We start from the raw sequence: 20,143 nt of genomic DNA on the forward strand, positions 1-20,143 counted from the left end.
ATGAAGAATTGCCTTTGTCTTGTGACATAACCATCAGTTTAAAGGTGCCGTTACTGAGCTACTGATACCCAAACAAGAATCAAAGGATGTGTAGAGACTAAAGGCAGTTCACCTGAATCTGAGTAGTAAGGAACCCAAAGCTGGAAAAGGAATAGGGAGTCAGGAACTTGATTAGAGTCCTGTTGGGAAGCATTATACAGGCAGTCCCCAGTTATCGGCGGGGTTCCGTTCTCGACAGCGTGACGATAACCGAAAACCGCTGACAACCGAAAATTGGTGATAATAGCACCGATCCTTGGTTTTCAGTGCCGGCATCTGGTTATCGGTGCCGATAACCGGGGACCAGCACCGCCGATAACCATGGATCAGCCCCCAATAGCTGGAGATCGGCGCCGATAACCAGGAATCGGTATCGAAAATTCGGTTATCGTCGTCGCCAGACAAGCGCCATAAAACTGGATTGTCGATAACCGGGGACTGCCTGTATACAGTACTGTACTGGTGTGAATGACCAAACAGCTTTTGCATTAGGAGACACCCTTGATGTATAAGTGGAAATTGTCCTCTCAAAGCACTTAGGGGAAGATTTTTAATGTCACTGCTGCTTATCTGTAATAAGTAAGTGAGCCTACAGGATCATGAAGTCCAAGATTTTTCAAGTTGTCCATGAAAAGCTGAGTATGTTTGTGATGTTTATCCCAGGCAGTGCAAGAAAGATTGGATCCAGACACTATCAGCCTTTCTTTCTGGGTTTCTTTAAATCTTCAGTTGAAAACCCTTATGAACAGGATCAACAGACTGTAAACCCAAGAGGGTTTCAAAGCAGAATTTGTCTGCAAAGATTGACAAGTTATAGGAAAAAGTGATAAATAAGAAAAAGTTATAAATGATTAAATATGATGAAATTGAAAATAAAACTGATAAACCTGAATTCAGGAGATGTCAGTGGAAAGCAGGAATAAATTTGCTCCTTGCATAAACTTTTGAAGATCAGAAGACTCCACAGTTGCAGTAGGCAGAGTATTCCACATTTCAGTTGTAGCCAAAATAAAACTCCTAGCAAATTGAGTAGGTAGCATTAAACATGATAATAAAACAATGACACACTGTTTGCAGCAGCCTGCCTAGTGCGAGCGAAAACAGCTTGGTCAGGTAAAGAAGAGCATAGGATATTCATTGCTGTAGTACATTTTATGCAATGAGCACGATGAATTCACTTTACATATATGCCACAAGTCAGCATTAAGAGTTGGCAAATTAAAGTTGACTGATGACATAACTCATGTATAGAGCTTTAGATGAGAGTAAGCACCCGAAGACCACACTGGAGAATAGTACTTCAAACAAGGAAGAGGAGAAGAGTTAAAAGAACTAGGCATAATAGCTTCACAAAACATTTGAAAACATTTTTACTAGATACCAAATTTTTGAGAAACAGAGGAAGCAATATATATATATACTTTTCAAAAGTCAATATCTTATCAAAATTTACACCCATAATCTTATAAGGCATTGTATTTAGATCCCAAACCCTTAAAGGTGTAGTGCACACACTAGCAATTTTGAGTATCCTTGGCAGTTAATAGGCATAAAGAATTTGGTTTTTGTTGTAGTACACCTAATAGCTGTTGGAAACCGAATATCTGATATTATTGCTGGGTCAAGTAAATACTTGGAAACAAATTGTTACCTTTATTAAAAGGTATTTAAGAATTAAATCAATTTGACTTTCAAAAAATGCATCAGGACATCCTTGCTTTACACAAATAGTCAGTTTTTATAAGTTATTTTTCATTTGTTTTTTGTAGAATCTTTAGAGGAATATGGGGTAAACCCAAACATTGAAGAGTGCAGCCCTGCCCAAGAGGAGTCTTTGACTGAGATAATAAAAGAAACCCAGATATCAGCAGGAGAAGAAACTAGTCTCTCCATGTTTGCTATTGTTTCCCTTTTGCTAGGTAAGTATTTTTATTATTGTAATTATTTTTGTTGTTGTTGTAACATTAGCATACATGCTTATATAATAATTTTAAAAAACCATGAACTTGCTATTAAAATACTAGGATATATCTATATAAAAAGTAACCTGAGAACATTAAAGATTAATGTATAACTAAGAATATGGAAAAGACAAATGAACAATGAAAATGTTGGTAATATTGAGTTACTACTCATCCATTGACTTGTGTACTTACACAAGAATAAATCTTTGTGACCATGCTTACTTTTTTTTTTTTGCTTTTAATGAATATTAAGTATATAAATTAAGTATAATATATACACTTCATTCAAAGGTAATATACTATCTAGCAAAGATAACCTTCCTCTCAGGTTAAGGTAGGCTTATGAAAAATGTAACAAGTCTGTTGGGAGTATATCAGAAGGATAAACCTTTTATTCAGCATTTTGTTTTTTCCCACAGATGGAGGATGCAGTGAAAGCCAGTTTTTAACGATGACTGCCACAGATCTTTTCCTCTTCCATGCTAACTTGGAGTGGTATATGCCTCCCTCTCCAGACTCCAAGCTCAAGCTTAATATTACACAGAAAATTGCTAACATTATTTCCATTGTAAGTATCAGTTTAGGCCTCTGTAGTTTGTAAAATCGCATTTCTCTCTATTTTGGATTGACTTGATGTCTTTATTCTTAAATGAGAGGTGATTTCAGAGCAAGGCAAAGTTAAAGTTGGACAGTAAGGTAGGAAAAGATCCAACGGATTGAATGAAAAAGAAAGGGGAATATGCTGGAACTCTGATGGAGGGATGAGTTTTTCAAAATACCAACAATGTTATTGAAGTGTATCTTTTCACTGAAGAGGAATAATTTTGTTTGGGTTGAGCAAAAGCCACTGAATCAGTTGCTTGTAGATTTATTGTTAACATATCTCAGATAGGATTGTAGTTCACCTGAGATAGATTGCCATATGTTCAGTGGTCTTTTTAAAAATAATTTAAGGAAGAAAATGATGACCCAAGGTAGTGTTTTAAATAATGATGCAGCCTTAGACAGAATGTTACTGTTTTAGAAAATAGTTTCGTGTAGAAATTACAGGGAGAATTTGCTAGTTTCATCAAAACTCTATAAATCAAAATATGCCTGTGAACATAATATTTTCTACATGTAAATCTAAAATTATGATTAGCCTTAACTACAGGTAATATCACATGTTTTTTCTGAATATTTTTAAATTTATTATTCAAATTAATAGTACATGGGAAGTTATTCAGAGCATTGTGAATTTTTCCTTAATTTTTTTATCAGTTCTATTTTCAATCCTATAAATTGTCCAGTATTTTTATTATAAATTTATAAAATATATTCTTTAGTTCTGTTGCTTATTTTAGTAATGATTCTATGTAATTTGGTATGGATCTGCATTTTGAACAGAGTTTAAAAATACTAATAAGATTATCATCATCTAGAGTGCAGTATATATCTAAATTGCCTGTTACAACATGTTTATGGAAATTATCTTTAAAGCTATTATCTTCACATCAACATGGGATATCTTCTAAATAATTAAAAGCAGTAATCTAATTTTTTTGAGCACTTGAATGAAATTTTATGGTATGAATTTTTAAAGAGGAAATCAACATTAAATCTCAGTTATGAGGCTGAGGAATATCTTCAAGTTTTCTTTTTAAGGAATTATTGTAAACTCTCTTAGCTATATGGTAAATTCTATCCACAGCTTGATGAGACTCTACAACAGTACAGTGTAGTTACGTCTTCATGTGGTGAATTTGGTCTGTTTGTCATGGTAAGCTCGTTTACATATATCATCAAACCATGGCTGGTCATTTGTTCTGATGCAGATGACCTTTCTAGGGACATGCCTTACTAAAATAACCATCAGCATTTCATTTAATTTCCTCTTGGGATTTGAGTCAGATATAGCATCTGAAATATTGAGTGCCTGACAAACCTCAATAATGTGATCCCAGTTGGCTCTAGATTTCAGCCAGACAGTTTTTCCAGCAGTGACATTTGGAATATACTGATTGACAGATATGTCCATCTCAGTGGCACAGTAATTGAAAGTCACTGTTTTTCCAACAGTGACATTTGGAATATACTGATTGACAGATATGTCCATCTCAGTGGCACAGTAATTGAAAGTTCCAGCCGGCCAATGAAGAATTAGAGGAATTTATTTCAGGCGATAGAAATTCATTTCTCGGTATAATGTGGTTCGGATTCCACAATAAGCTGTAGGTCCCTTTGCTAGGTAACCAATTGATTCCAAGCCACGTAAAATAAGTCTAATCCTTTGGGCCAGCCCTAGGAGAGCTGTTAATCAGCTCAGTGGTCTGGTTAAACTAAAGTATACTTAAGTAATTGAAAGTGCATGTATAATCCTAGACCTTGACCTTGATTATAGCTGAAACATCTGTGAATATGAGGTTTAATCTACTACCAGAAATGTACAAGGGTTTCTCAATTAGCTGAACAACATTGGAAGATACACGGAAGTTGAGAGCAGACCACCCATGTTGATCTGTGGAATTTCAAGTAAGCCACTTGCTGTGCTTTGCATTGCAGTCTCCACAAATAATGAGTGAAGCTTTTGAATCCTCTGACTGAGCCATAATAATCCTTCCCAAGTAGTCAGTATTAAGGTTATGGTAAGGGGCAAATACATAAACATTGTAGAATTTACTAGAAATCTTAAAGCAAAAACCTCCTGGCAGTTTTTCTGATGATAAATAGGTTGTCCAGACCTAGTGCACGTGGGCTGTTACAACGATTAATTAAGTCAGGTCCATCAAACCCTGTGATCAGAAATTCAACCTTTGACTTCTTACTGTTTACAGGTGCCTCAGATAAAAACATCACACCATAGTCACAGACACAAAACTGGAGATCAAGAAAATTTGATCTTAAGGATATGTAAAATTGACTGTATGTCATCAAAAAAGTGCCAGAAGCAAATGGTCAGCATGAGGGGGCTGGGACACCTTGCAAGGCAAAAAAGAAACCTGCCAGGTTTGCCAGATCTACTGGGGAAGGGCAGTCATGAAGGATAGTGAAATTATTAAAAGCTGAAAAGATTAAGTAAAGAAGGCGTTTACTCGGTAATCAGCCATGTGACTTTTGCTTTCTCCATTCTGCCCTGTACACTTTTTGAAAAAACTGGAAAGTGAACAAAAAATATGAAACATTCCCAATTTTACCCTCAAGCAAGGAAACTCAATCCCAAGACCATGGAAAGCCATGGTATAAATCTTGTTCTCCGAGGTTGGAGATCAAGGTTTATATTCAGAGTAATCTTCTCATAGAAGAGCTGCCTAGGAAGTGTCCTCCTAGAAGATTTGCCTGCTAAGTTTACAGTGAGATTGTGTTCTTTGATGATTGATGATTTTTTTAATTGCATTCATATGTGGTTCTCTTAAGCAGTAATAAAACCTGTCATTTATGTTCATCCATTTCATCATACACAGGAGGTTCATAGTGACAGGCATTTAGCACTCCAGTTCCTTGACGAAGCAACAGGGGCAGAAAGTGCTTGGGAACTCCATGTCACCACTCCAGTTGCGGCTTGTCACATTATACAAGCCATTCGCACCCCTTGGACTCATCTCTTCAGTGTGGATCTTGAGGTGAAATATTATAATTCTAACAAAGCAGAGAGTCTCAGGGTAGTCTAAGTCCTTTTCAGGTTTATATTGCTCATGCTTCACTTAAAATTTTGGGAAGGATAGTATTTAAACTTCAAATTATTATACTCCAATTTTCACTGTTTTGGAAATGATGATTTTGGCATTCATCTTAGGTCTTTTGAATGTCTACTGACCCTTAACCTAATGCATGTGCTTATAACAAAGTTCTGATGTTCATAATATTTCCATTTAATATATAGGTTTTTTGTTATTACAGGAAATTTCTTTTTGGGCAAAAATTGATAGATGCTAAGTATGGTATTTTTTTGTTTTTATCTTATAGTACATTATGGCTGAAATTAATTTTACTTACCAGAAATATTGAGAATTTCTCTAATTTCACATTTTATAGAGCATTTGAAAATAATAAATTAAATAATGTGGAATATGTTACTTAAACTTTATCCTGTATAAAATTTAATATGCAATCTGACACTGCAAAGCAATACATAACTTTATACACATTTTTTTTTGTTTTCTTGCTTTTTATTTCCCCCTCTTTCCTTTGTGGTTATATAGACATACAGATGATTGTACTGTTTTCTGCTTTCTGAGGATAGTATTAACATTATGTGTGTGTTTGTAATACAATTTTGCTAAGGAAGAGATAATTATTTTTTTGACAAGCTCTTTTTCCCCCGTTTTTACATAACAGTTTAACTCTCATTCTGTAGTAAACTGTAGATATTCTGTGATACTTGTCAACCTTTGCAATATATGGTTTGAGAGCCTTGACTTTTTGTTTGTTAATAGTTAAACCAGGGAATCATACTGTAGGAGACCCTATTTATTTAAGTAAACCACTGTAGGATTTATTATAATAGTGCTCAGGAAAGACATGGTCTTTGCCAGGCTCATTTGATAGAAAAGTTTAGTTATCTTCATGATTTCTTCATGAGCTAACTTGTTTATTTCATTTGATTAGAAAGCAAGCTGCACTGAGCATAGAGTATTTCAGGACATTAGCAGAATATAATAGTGTATCACTTAATTTACTTTATATATATAAATTTTTTTGAAGATGGTAGAAATGTTTTATGACGGACTGCTGTATACTTCATTAAGAATTGGTTATTGCTTTAGGGGACAAATTTCAAAGGCCCCATGTTACAGCTCTTCCAGTAATGAGAAATCTTTGCTTTTTGAATGATTATTGAGGCATATGTTTCAGACCAAGATTGGATTTTTGTATTAAGAGTTCTTTGAATATGTTTGGTGATGATGGAGTTGCTTCATCTAATCATGAAACAGATTTCATCCTTGTGAAATTTGTGACTCCTGGTAAATTGGATGAATAGAATAGTTTCTTAAAAAATCTTAGTCTTTATTTATAACTCTTCATTCTTAGTGGCCAAAACTTGTATAGGAATTTTGATGTCTCTCCCCTCCATGTTGCCAGTTGGGTTGTGCACCTGTTAATATCCTGTACTGTTATTTTGTGGTCAATATCAGATAGATTTATATCTTTTAAGTTTGGGAATCCACTGTGTTCATTTCGACTCTCACTTTACACAACTCAAGGTAGATTCTGCTGGCATTCTATGCCTTGAATATTTGCAGACATATGAAAATTTACATAAACAGCAATCTCATTTTGTTTGGTTCTTTTTTCCATATTCTCATCTTTGTGTAATGCTTATTGGTAAATCAAATTCAGTCTTTAGATATATACATATAGGAGCGCTCAGTAAAACTGCACACAAAGTTTTAATGGCTTTTTCATCATGTAATCTTGACTGAACGAAATATTTCTTGAAAAAATGTTGTGTTAGCTTTTTATTTTTACATTTATTTGCATATTTTCATTATATATATATATGTCAAAAAATGTCTACAATAGGATAGTTGCTATGTGTTCTTGATACCTTTTATGAAATAGTTTCGCTGCTTTCAGTAATTAAACAGAAACTGTGAAAGGAATGTTACAATAACTGTACTTGAAAGATAGTGGGCAGGGAAGTAAGACTTCATTAGTGGCTAAAGTTTAGCATGTAATATTTGAAAGATTACTTGAGGAGTGTGGGATTTGTTAAGTTTTCAGAGCATTTAAATTAGGTCTGTTGAAGTAAGAGTGTATAGAAAGTGAGAAATTTCCTTATTTTATCAAAATAAAAAATAAAAACAAAGAATAGGCAAAAGCAAAAGTTATTGCTCATGTACAATGTTCTGTATTCTATTGTAGGAGTTAGGTAGCTGTGGATATATGTTATTTTAATTTAAATAATTAACTGCCAAATATATTGTCTTGTATATTGGAAGTATGACCATATTTCCTTTTTATTTGATTTTACAAAATACAATAACATGTATTTGATGAAGTAGATATATTACAGTGCCCTTTAATTTTAAGTACAAAATAAAGTACTGTATGAGAAATTTTGAGTTTTGACTTTGAAGGTGTATGATGATATTTTTGAAGTATATGTTATACTGTATCTGAATTCCTTGTAAGTGATTATTGATGCTTATAGTTTAATTGTACTCAGGATAGTTCATGGATATATATACAGCATCTCACACTTTGATTTAATTTGCAGCTCCCGGCTGTCACTTTTGTTTTATTTTTTAAGGTTGAATGTCATCTGATGACATAGTCTTTATAGTTGGTATTTTATATATACACATGTTTGTAATCATATACTATTTGCAGTATATGGTTTATAATATATTTTATACATATGTATGCATACTTTATGTAAGCATGTAAATAGACACGTATACATGTTTCTTATAAGTTGACCTGGGCTTTATTTTTTTCTTTACATTTATGCTTGAGACATAATAAGAGTTTGCACAATGCAGTGTAAATGCTATCTAAAGTTTGGCATATATAACTTCAGTGCCAGGGATTGTGTTTATATTTACTAATTTAATTTTCTTAATGTAAACTAGTCCAGTGCCTCCGTCTGATGATATTGTATTCTCTTTTTACAAATGTGATGTAATCTAAGTATTGAGCATTACTGAGTGCCTTACTCTCTAAGAAAAGATATAAGAATTTTTGTATGAACCTAGTATTGACAAGTATATTTTGTTCCATAATTCTGTGTGTCATTGATCCTACAAAGCCAAAATTTTGTGCCGGATTACATTGCCAGATTGCCAAAATTACATAGTACCTGATTAGTGGATGCATATAACCAGCAGTTGGTACTGGACTAGCAAAGCCTAGGTAGGTTTTATCAGTAGTTTGTAGTTAATATTGATTTAAGTTTTGTATACATAAAACATGCTCTAAGTGATGGTATTTCATGCATCAGCATATGGAACCCTTGCATTTCATTTGTTACTGAATAGTTACCATTTTATTGCTGATTCCAGGACTTCATTGGAGTGTATCGCACAAGGGAGGGAGATGTTCTCAGTATGACACGTACGTCACTTGATGAAGGTACTCCTCAGGAGAAGAAAGACAGCCAGTCATGGTGTCAGGTTTCTGCTGTTTATGGAAAGCTTAAATTTGATCCTAAGTATCCTATACTTGGTTATAGTGATGAGTCTGTGCCAACTACACCAAAGAAAGGCTCCCAAGAGGAGCTTGTATGTGGAGAAAAAAGCACCAATAGTGCAATTAAAACAGAGTTGAATTATGGAAGGGTTGATGCAACTGTTTCCAGTGAAGAGCAGAACACTGGTAGTGTTTGTAAGACACTTGAAATAAAAAATGAAACAAATGATGATGTGCTAGATGACACTCCAAATGAAAGAAGTGGCCAGTGTCCCCCTGTCTTTCAAGAAGAGGAGGGAAAGACAAGTGTAACTTTTGGATATGACTAGGAAATTTTAAATGTTAGCTATAGTCAGACAAGGCTGTGAATGTTACTAAATTTGTATTAGGAAATGTGAATTCTATAACAATGTAAATTTATTTTTCTAATCTTGTTATTTTGTCTTCAAAGGTAGAATATTTAATATGAATGAATTAATATGCTTAAAGTAATCAAGAAATGCTGAAATGTTAGTGTTTGAAAAATGTGCCATTTAAGGGAGAGTAGTTAAATGTGTTTTGACTGGTAAAGCAGTAAAAAATATTCACACCACCTGAAGAGTGTGTTCATGATAAACATAATACCTGTAGTCATATTTTTAGCATTGGACAATAGACAGTATGTCGATAACCTATTTACTCCAGTCTCATGTACTTTCTTGAGATGTGGCAACTCAGTACTATAAAGCAGCTATGTATGGACTTATCCTTAAAAACAAACACTGAGACTTGCTGATATAATGCCAGCTTCATAATCTGGTGTTCAGAGCTTTAAAAACTTCCTTGGAATATGTGTAGTTCTAGTCTTAGCTACTGGTGTCTAGCAGGTCTTTATTTTTCTTCCAACATGGAATTCTGTTCCATTACTAGTTTTTCTGTTAACTTTTCCTCCCTATTAGCTTGAAGCTCTAATGAAATGATAAGCTGAAGAATGGTTGGTGTGGGCAGCTCAGAATATTAATCCCTCCTCAGTAATAATTATGTGTAAGGTGTTTATTTTGTATGCTGTCAGCTGTGTTCCTCTGTGCTTTAGTTTTGATTACAAGTTTTTTTCCCTGTACTTCTTTTGGTCATGTGGATAATTTGGTTCCTGTAAGAGCTTGATGTGGGTATTCATTTTCAGTCTTACTGGTTTTTGCTCAAAGACAGGCAGCTTTTATTTCATTTTGTTCAATTTTCTGTGCCTGAAAATTAATGTGTGGCTCCACCAGTGATGTGTGCTGGGTCCTTTAAGGTTTATCTTAGAAACAAGAAGAACCAGAGGAAGAAGTTAGAAATGTTTAAAGGAGGAATGGTGATAAGGGGAGAAGTAGAGTGAAAAGCACTATAAACAAATAATAAACTTGAAATGACTGGAAAGAAGTAAAGGAAAGAGTCCAGTTGGGAAAGAGGATGCAGTTTGTAAGGTGTGCGGTTAAATGTATAGTCGGTCACCTATGTGACTGTCCAATCACCTATGCGTCAGTCTGGCTTCCAGCTTCTATTAAATTGTGTAAATTTCAGGGTGTTGAGGGGACTATTTTTCATCAAAGGGTGGTTAATTTTTTGTTTCAAGTTTTACACTTGCATAAAGGAATCCCTTTATAGCTCAGAATCCATCACATTAGAGATGGAGCATAAAAAGAGGTTTTTATTTCTTCTTCAGTCATGTCCTTGTTATTCAGTCTCTTAATTTATCTTCTAGTCAGATGTGTTTTGTGTTGTTGCATTCTTAGGGAAGTTGTGAGACTAGAGTAAATTGCTTTTCAGTCAAAAAGAATTATGTAGGTAATAAAGTCAGTCGAAGAGTTTCAGATCCAGTGCTATTGTAATTATATTTGAAGTGGATAGTTATATAATTATTACCATATACATTTTTGGGGGAGAGAAGTTTGTAAATTAGGTGTTACTTTTTAACTTTTGCTTCTGTACTTGCTGCATTTTTTAAATCTTACTTTGACAATGGTTCCATTATTATAGTAGTTGACTGTTTTATATTACCGTGAAAAGTGCTTCCTTCTGTTTTCTGTATATAGTATATTTTATAGTATAACTATTAATGGTGCAGATGATTTTATATTTCATTGGTCTGTGGTGTAACAGCAACTTTTGCAATAGGCAGCTCTCTTTTTTTTTATGCTATATCTATCCTCAGGGTAACAGAAACACTAAGGTTGAATACTCATCAGGTTTTATATTTTATTTTACTGGTTTTACAACTTGGGTAGACTAACACGAATTTCAGATAAGAGTGGATGCTAGTTATTTGACAGTAATAAATCTCAAATCTAACTTGTAAGTGTAAATTTCTATCAAGCTGTTGTATGTCAACAGTGACTAAAGAAAATAGAAATGTCAGCCTACCTTATCTCTGATTAAAATTCCCAAACATAAAATTTGGCTTTACATGAGCTTTTACTGAAAATGAAAGCTCAGGTGGAGTTGTTCAGAACTGTATGTTTTTTGTTCATTGTCTCATTTCATAAAAAGCTGTACAAATAACATTTTCTTTGTTTCATTACAATCCCGGCAGTCATATAAATAGCCTTCATTTGCTGTCTTTCATGTTCACAGACTCTAGATAGTCTGCTGTATACCAGATAGAAGATGAACAACAGTTCAAGTATCTTAGGTCCTTGAGTAAGATCAACCATCCTCTTCACTGTTCATGAGTATGCAGCACAATTTCCAGCAATTTGTCAAATTTTCATTCATCAGCTCCTATTGTTAATACTCATTCATAACTACTTGCTTTTATTATTTAGTAGTGTATGTGCATAATACCATTGTTTTTTTTTAGTCCCCTTTTCTTTTTCTATATTTTGCCAACATTTTTCCATTTATGGTGCTGGCGTTTGTTTTCACAGGCTAACTAGCTAAGGAGCAGATAAGTAGCTGGTGGTAATTGGTAAGTTTTTGTTTTATGGTAACTTCCTTGTGTATTAATTCATGTTTGGTGAGAGAAGGTATTTTTAAAGTTTTTGTATTTTTGTATTTTTAGGCACTCCTTCCTGGTATAATTGGTTACTTTCAGTAATCGTAGGTGGAATTTTTCTTTCCTTGTACTTACTGTTATAATTACTTATACAAAATCAGTTACACCTTTCTTGCTGCCCATATTTGTTATCAGTTGCATGTTTTTGCTGCCCATAATTGTTTCATTATTTTAATACAGTAATTTTTTTTTTTACATGTGTTAAGTGGTATGGTGTAATCTGATATTTATTACTTATATTCGGCGCTTATTAAGTGGTCTCACCTTTGTCATTTTTGTGATTTTGTTCTGTGTAGTTGTATATACTGTAGTACTTTGTTTTTCTGTATATATTTTTCCGTCTCAGGAAATCTTAAGGTATTATAGCACCTGTCATGGCCAGAGGTGTTCTCTTGCCTTCACCTGAGAAAGATGTCATAAGTGGTTGCTAAGTCAGTGGTCATGCTATAAGAATTTGCCACACCCTTTTGACCCATGGATTAATTCATGGATAGCCCACATGACCCAATTCCTGTATGCAGAGATTGCAGGTCAGTACTAATACTAGTACATTTACGGGTATTATTCAAAATATGCAGAGATCCAAGGACTTTACAGGTGACATCTCCAGACTCTTCTTGTCCATGGCCCCTGGAAGAAGTAGGTATTTATGAATAGCATTTGTTGATGGCTGAAGATGGTCATTTTGAGATGGTATAGGGATGTATCAAGCAATGAGGCACGATAAGTGAGAGTGAAATTGCATAAGCCTAGTACCCTCTCTGTTTCATCAGTTTTGTAATTTAATTTGGGTATGTCTTCAAATTTGAATACAGGTACTTGGCTATGCCAGTCTACTTTTGCTAAGTTTTGTCTGAGAGATGTTATTTAAAAATAGTTGGACTTATATTCACTGGAATCTGTGGTTGTAGGAGCCAGGTTTTAACATTAGGGTTAGATGTTAAGAACTGCCTTCTTTACTTTCTCTTACTTCTTCCTCATCCATTGATTCATGACCAAAAGAGACTTAGTTTTCCATGGTTACTAGCATTTACTTATGTGGATGGTAAGATGATGTTTACCCTTTACCTGGGGATTATCACTACAAGCGGTATGCTTTACATTCTCTGAGTTTTCCACTCTTCTGTGTAGCTCTTTAGTTACCTGATATTGATATTTGGTCTCTTGACTCACACTGTTAAAGTGCTCCTTCAGAAACTCTCAGTCAGCCTAAGGCACTCGGCAGCTTTGCTTCCCACCTAAACTGTGATTAGGTCATTTTATGATTATGATGGAGTTATGAAAAACAGCTGAGGCTTTGTCACGCAAAACTAGTTACAGTATGTCATACATACCTATCAATCTCAAACCAAGTTCCTGCCTCTCAACCCCTTGTCTCGCTGCATTGTGCCCAGAATACATAAACAGTGAAGAGGATGGTTGATTCTTGCTTGTAGGTTCTGGTGGTCCATGTATGGATGGTCAGTAACCTGTCTGGTAGACAGGATAATGTTGAGTCTGGAAATATTTGAGACCACAAACATTCCTAGCTATGAGTGATGGGTATGTATAAAAAACTAGCTTTTTATCATGAAAATTCACTTTTGTTGCAGAACTGTTTGGTCATGAGGTTTGGCTGTATCTGTATCACATAACTAGGTGTGTATTGGTTGTCAGAAATGTTTCTTAGAAATTTTTTCTTACTCCTCTTAAAAAAAAAAAAAGTATTGTGCTGAATATTTCATACTGTGCATAGCAGTTAGTTGTTAAGATCATGTTGCAATATTGTTGAAGACAGAATGTTTACTGGATGCTCAAGAAGCAAAAGTTGTGATGGCATGCTGCTGGCTTAAACAACAACAAAAACAACAGAAAATATAAAAATGAAATTTTGATAGACTTGCTATTAAGAATTTCATAGGACTGTAGAGATAAGTGCATGTGTAGATGCTATACTTAATAAATTAATGTAACTTTTGGTGGTGTAGTGCTTCAGCTTAGATTATCCTTAATTGTTTGTATAGGAAGGGCTAAAAAATTTCCTTGGTATAGCATTATCCAAGGACTTTTTGTATAGTGTTTCCAACTTGTGCAAGCATATAATGAAGAAAAATAGTACCCGTGTGTTCTGTAGCAGTTTATTGTATGAATAATTTAATGTTGGCAAGAAGTACAAAGATTGAAAAAATATAACTAGATTATTGAGCCAATGAAGTTAATACAAATAGAAAAATTTATATAAGTAGGAATTACAAGTGTTTTAATGAATTAATGTACTATTATGTCACCAATACCAGTACACTGAAATCATGAAGCATAGGCAAACCCAGCCATAAATCTTTTGATTATAAATCGACAAAGCAATGGATAGTTGTGAAGTATGACCATCCTCATTTATGGATGTCCTGTCTTGTCTGCTAAAAGCGATGTTCTGGACTTCCTTTAATATATAACAGTTGCAGTTCAGCATCAAGAAGGCCAGCATGATGAGAGTTAAGAATATTAACCCTACGATCTGGCTGAAATGTATATTAATAATGATAATCAGCATCAAGAAAATGGGAGTGAAAGCAACAAGAAAGACCTGATCCTGATGGACACAGTCAGCAGGAATTTAGCCATCCATCTCGGACCGAGGACCTAGGCAGGACAGACCCAGTTCAGACCATGAGCCTCCTGTTTATGGTGCTGTTAGGCAGAAATGCATCAGACTTTACCACCAGAATAGGATGATATCAGATTGGTGAGATGAAAACCTTTAATTCCAATTGTGGCCCCAGCAGGAAATAAAAGATATGGGAGAGGCCGACTCAGCAGCTTAGGCATGTCTCCTCAACCAAGACCTGTGGTAATGACAAGCAAGGCACAAGAAAAACTCTTGTACATCAAATGACAGTAGAAAGAGACACAGTCACATAGAAATCACTTGTCTGATGATTACACAGGAGAATATATTAATTTATTTAGCATACATAAGTGCATAGTGCAAATTATGAGGAATGAAGTTGAACTTTAACAGCACTCTGAACAAGGATTGTTATTAGGTCCAAGACATTGGATTCCCCACCCGCATATCTTTTCTTGACAATGTTTTTTAATGACATGCAACTTGTTTAAAATTCTGTGTCGTTCTTAATTGCAGATTCACTTTTAAGAAACATCTCTTTTGCTTTTTCAGTCACAAAAAAAAGTGGTGTACAGTAGTGAGTGTTTCAATATTTTTGGAGAGGTGTCTGCCCTGAGGAAATATTTTTACTCTTTTATTCTGTTTGGCTGTAAATATTGTTCCATGCAGTGATCCCTGCCTGGTAACTCATACCTTGAATTGTTGGATTAAAACACAGGTTTCATTAAATTTTTTATTCCATTATTAATCTCTGGAATCATTGTTCATTTAGTTCATAATTATAAAATTTTTCATAATTCTGGTCATCCTATGCATTCAGATCTTTCCATGCTATTCCATCCTCCCCGTAGTGATGATGTTCTCTATGCGCAGGGATCTAGGAGAACAAGTTTGGTATGTTTATGTATATTTTTGCCCATATTTATTTTGTCAAGCCTGTTTATTTTGTGTAAAATACACATACAGTGTATGAGGTCTCCAGTTTTGTATTTTATTTTTACAATTATAAGTTTGTTCATATACAATATTCAACCTTTATCATCTTTCCAAATTGAAATAACTCAGATTTATATTTCAGAGAAAGTGCAGTTTCCTACAATTTGCAAGATATTGAATGTATGAGTATTCTTACAAATTCTGTTTCCATTTTGCATGGGTGGAAGTGTCCCAGGAACTTCTGCGGTAAGAGTGTAGTGAAGGTTGTTTTCTCTTTGTCAGTATATTAGATGGGGATTTTTCTCTTCTTATATATCAGTAAAAGAGAGTATCTGCAGCATGGATGAAATGGCAAGAGATAGCTTGAATATTGGTAAATAACATGTACTATGGGTAGATGAGGCCTGTATTTCTCTTATGTTGTAAGAAAATTGGGCACTGACAAGGAAAATGGAGAAGGTGTGACCAGAGAAGGCTAAGATTCATGACCAAAGTTTGATGGGAAGAGGCTGGAAAAAGGACAGATATCTCAAAGGTTGAGATCATTTTGGACATATGGTGAGAAGGGATGAGGAACAGTTGGTAAAAAAACCAGAATATGAAAATAATAAGACAAAAACCTGTGATAGGGCCCAGGTAATCATAAAGAAAGGAGATGGATGACTGAGACCTGATGGGCATTTAGGCAGAAAAGGCATATAACAGAGGAGAGTGGAGAGGACTCATGTTACATCTAATCCCATAAAGAAAAATGCTGACCTACAAACATTTATGATGATGATGATTGTTATTCCTCTTAGTTTATTAATTGCTTGTCAGTTATTTTCCCATAAGGGGCAGCTTTTCTTATCAGGGCCTTTGGGCTTGTATCAATTGACTTTCCAACAAGGGTGGCACCTTGCTTGTGATAATAATAATAATCTGCTCATGCTTTTGTATCATCTGTCAAGGTAATGTATAGGTTGACCATCACTGATCCGGCATCATTGGGACCTGGAGGGTGCTGGATTAGTGATTTTTTTGGATTACAGACTGGTTAGGTTAGAACACACTTAACCCAACAGTTAACCATCTCCTCCTACCTTTAAAATACCCTGTAAATCAGTACAAGTTGGTTAATAAGAAGAAAGAAATAAATGAAAATCAAGTGAAATTTTCATGAAGCACGGGCAAAATAAATGGTACAGATAATTCTGTTGACTTACACAAGACAGCTCATCACTGCCACTTCCAAGGTGAAGAGCTGGGATTTGTAACCAAGCACATTTACATGCTAGGTGAAGGGTTGTCATGATTCCCATTTTCTTCATCTTGGATTTATTTCATATATTTTATGCTATTCTCATTTATATTTTAACTGTATTTTCTCAGTTTTTATTTTTACATCCCAAAAGATAACTGAATTGTGTACGTAGTGTGAGTACGAACGCACAAACTCAATCACTGGCGTCAGAGAACCTGCTACAGCTTGTTGTAGTTGGTGCCGTCATGCTTATGATTTTTTAAAATTTATATTTTATGCCATTCTCATCAATACTTTTACTGCATTTTATAATTTTTTATTTTTACAGTTCAAAAGATAAACGCAATCATGTGCATAGGTATGTATGAACACAGAAACTCATTTCTCTGATATCAGAGAATTTGCTACAGCTTCTTTTGGTCCGTGTTGTTCTGCATATGATCTTTTTAATTTATTTTTTATGCATTTAAAAATTAGGAAATACAGTAAAAATATACTGTATTTTCTCATTTTTATTTTTACAACCCAAAGATAAATGCAATCGTGTGCCTAGCATACGCACGGACACACAAACTCATTCGCTGGCATCAGAGAACTTACTACAGCTTGTTTTGGTTTGTGTTGTTACACTTATGATTTTTTTTATTTATGCTACTGTATTTTCATTTGCATTTTTACTGTTTTTTCTCATTTCTGTATTTTTACAACCCAAAAGATAAACAAAATCGTGGGCCTAGTGTACGTACGAACGTAGAAATTCATTCGCTGGCATTGGAGAACTTGCTACAGCTTGTTTTTGGTTGGCGTTGTTATGCTTATGATGTTTTTATTTATATTTGATGTTATTCTCATCTATTTTTATGCTATTCTCATTTATAGTTTCTCAATTTTTATTTTTACAACCCAAAAGATAAACGCAAGTGTGTGCCTAGTGTATGTACGGACGCACAAACTCATTCGCTGGCATCGGTGAACTTGCTACAGCTTGTTTTGGTTTGTGTTGTTATGCTTATGATTTTTTTATTTATATTTTATGCTATTCTCATTTGCATACTTACTGTATTTTCTCATTTCTGTATTTTTACAACCCAAAAGATAAACGCAATTGTGTGCCTAGCGTACGTACAAACCCACAAACTCATTCGCTGGCATTGAAGGACTTGCTACAGCTTGTTTTGGTAAGTGTTGTTATGCCTATGATTTTTTAAATCTATATTTTATGCTATTCTCACGTTTTACTGCATTTTCTCATTTTTATTTTTAAAACCCAAAAGGTAAATACAATCTTGTGTATAAGTTAAGTAGAAATGCACAAACTCATTCGCTGGCATTGGAGAACTTAATACAGCTTTTGTTATGCCTATGTTTTTCTTATGTTTTATGCTATTCTCATTTATATTTTTACGGTATTTGCTCATTTTTTTGCAACCCCAAAGATAAACGCAATCGTGTTGCATAGGGAACATATGTACACACACAAGTAGCACCAACAAACAGTAGCATCAGGTTGATGTGGTGACCCAGAAAATTTTAAATTGCGCTAGCCAAAATTAGTCCCGGATTAGTGATGGAACGGAAATAATGATTGCTGGATTAGTGATGAAACGGGAATAATGATTGCCGGATCAGTGATGGTCGACCTGTACTAGGTTAGTGGGCAAGACTACCAGTCAGGTTCCATAAACAGCACCTCTCACCTAAGGAGGGATTCTTCATCTAGAAGACAAAGGCATACATTCTAATTGGAATAAATCACAATGTATAAATGATGTACAGTAAATTGCATTTGTGCTAGATAAGCAAACCTTGGGTATTTTTCATAATTTCCACTCTAATCATCCCTGCATTTGTCCCCCCCCTTTTTTTTTACTGAAGAAAAAGTGAGGGTTGACGGTTAGGTAAGTGGATTGTAATACTGTATGTTTTTTTGGGGGAAACACTATGTTTTTTGGGGGGGAAACCAAGATTTTACAACCCAGTTACCTACCTGCCACTACTTAAGCTTCAGTGCTCAAACCATTTTGCGGAAAGTTAGGTCCATATAAGACTTCATGTTTGTATATCTAAGAAAAATTCTACTTACTATAAAAATATAGTGAATTTTTGGGTGGGCCCCACAAAAGCAAAAGTACTTGAGAATAATTTCCTGATGGCATATTGATAGAATAAGACAGCTAAGAACTCGCACACAGAGGACCAGATGGTAAATATTAAGCACTCTATAACTGCTCAGTTTGTTGTTGAAAACTAAACTATTTAAAGCTATTTACCACTTTAGTCGTATTAAGTAATGGTACATTTGCCATGGAGTACAGTATTACGAATTTTTGAAGTGCAAACACTGCATTAGATTTTGGGATATTTTAATGGGTGTATGCATGCACTATTAGTAACAGTAACAAAAACATGCTGTATTATTTTGAGAGACTGTGCTTATATACAAAACTAATTTACCAGGTTTTAAATTATTTTTTTTTTTTATGGGAATAGGTTTACTGGAGTAGCCCATGTACCATTTTTGGCATTAAGAGTTTTTCAAAGGTGAATGACTTCTCAAGATAGGATGCTTTTAATACAAAACATCTGAAACTGAATTAATCAGTTTCCAATCTCCAGCAATGAAATGGTATGTAATGTTTCCTTATTTCTCGTAAAATCCAGTACTATAGCAAATGAAACATACAGATCCATTTTTGAGTCTTATGTTCTGTATCATTTTCAACTAAGAGTAATGTACAAGGTTGTAACTAGAAGATGATCTAAGGAATGTAGAGGAAAAATAAAACAACAATTCTTACAAGAATTAATTTACACCTGTTTTTAATTTATAATGGTAGTCATTACATTATCATAGAATATTACTGAAAAACTAACAACTACTCAAATCACAGTTGATTTTTACATAGACAAAGGAATATGAAATATCTTTATTCTAACTATGCTATGTAGAATGTGAGAGAACATACTATTAGTCCATGGCTTTCTAGAGTGAACAGATTAGAGTTCCCCTCTTCCTTTTTAAGAAGTTGGGACTGTAGCTACAATATCTGCTCCCTTTCCCCCAGTGATTCTCCCCATTACTTTTTCACACACATGCTCTTCTTACATCAGTTCTGGTATTAAGTGGAATGAAAGAACTTTTCACAGTATTGTACAAGATTCTAGTTAGAATTGTCGTTCACGCGATTAAAGTTATATGGAAGTATACATCTAATACTTACATGTGAAGTTTATGT

At 34.4% G+C, this 20,143-nt stretch overlaps 1 protein-coding gene across 5 annotated transcripts in view; it reads left to right on the plus strand.

Moving 5' to 3' along the window:
* The window catches only part of LOC136840163 (serine/threonine-protein kinase 11-interacting protein), a 71,786-nt gene extending 60,154 nt beyond the window's left edge, over nucleotides 1-11,632 (plus strand). For all 5 annotated transcript variants that reach the window (XM_067106614.1, XM_067106617.1, XM_067106613.1 and 2 more), the window contains 4 exons: nucleotides 1,809-1,958; nucleotides 2,423-2,571; nucleotides 5,444-5,602; nucleotides 8,984-11,632. In XM_067106614.1, coding sequence (XP_066962715.1) covers nucleotides 1,809-1,958; nucleotides 2,423-2,571; nucleotides 5,444-5,602; nucleotides 8,984-9,439 — 914 coding nt within the window. In that variant the 3' untranslated portion in view covers nucleotides 9,440-11,632. The remainder of the gene's footprint in view (nucleotides 1-1,808; nucleotides 1,959-2,422; nucleotides 2,572-5,443; nucleotides 5,603-8,983) is intronic.
* Nucleotides 11,633-20,143: the final 8,511 nt, after the last annotated feature.

Source organism: Macrobrachium rosenbergii, chromosome 7, assembly GCF_040412425.1.
Source record: "Macrobrachium rosenbergii isolate ZJJX-2024 chromosome 7, ASM4041242v1, whole genome shotgun sequence".
NCBI lineage: Eukaryota > Metazoa > Arthropoda > Malacostraca > Decapoda > Palaemonidae > Macrobrachium > Macrobrachium rosenbergii.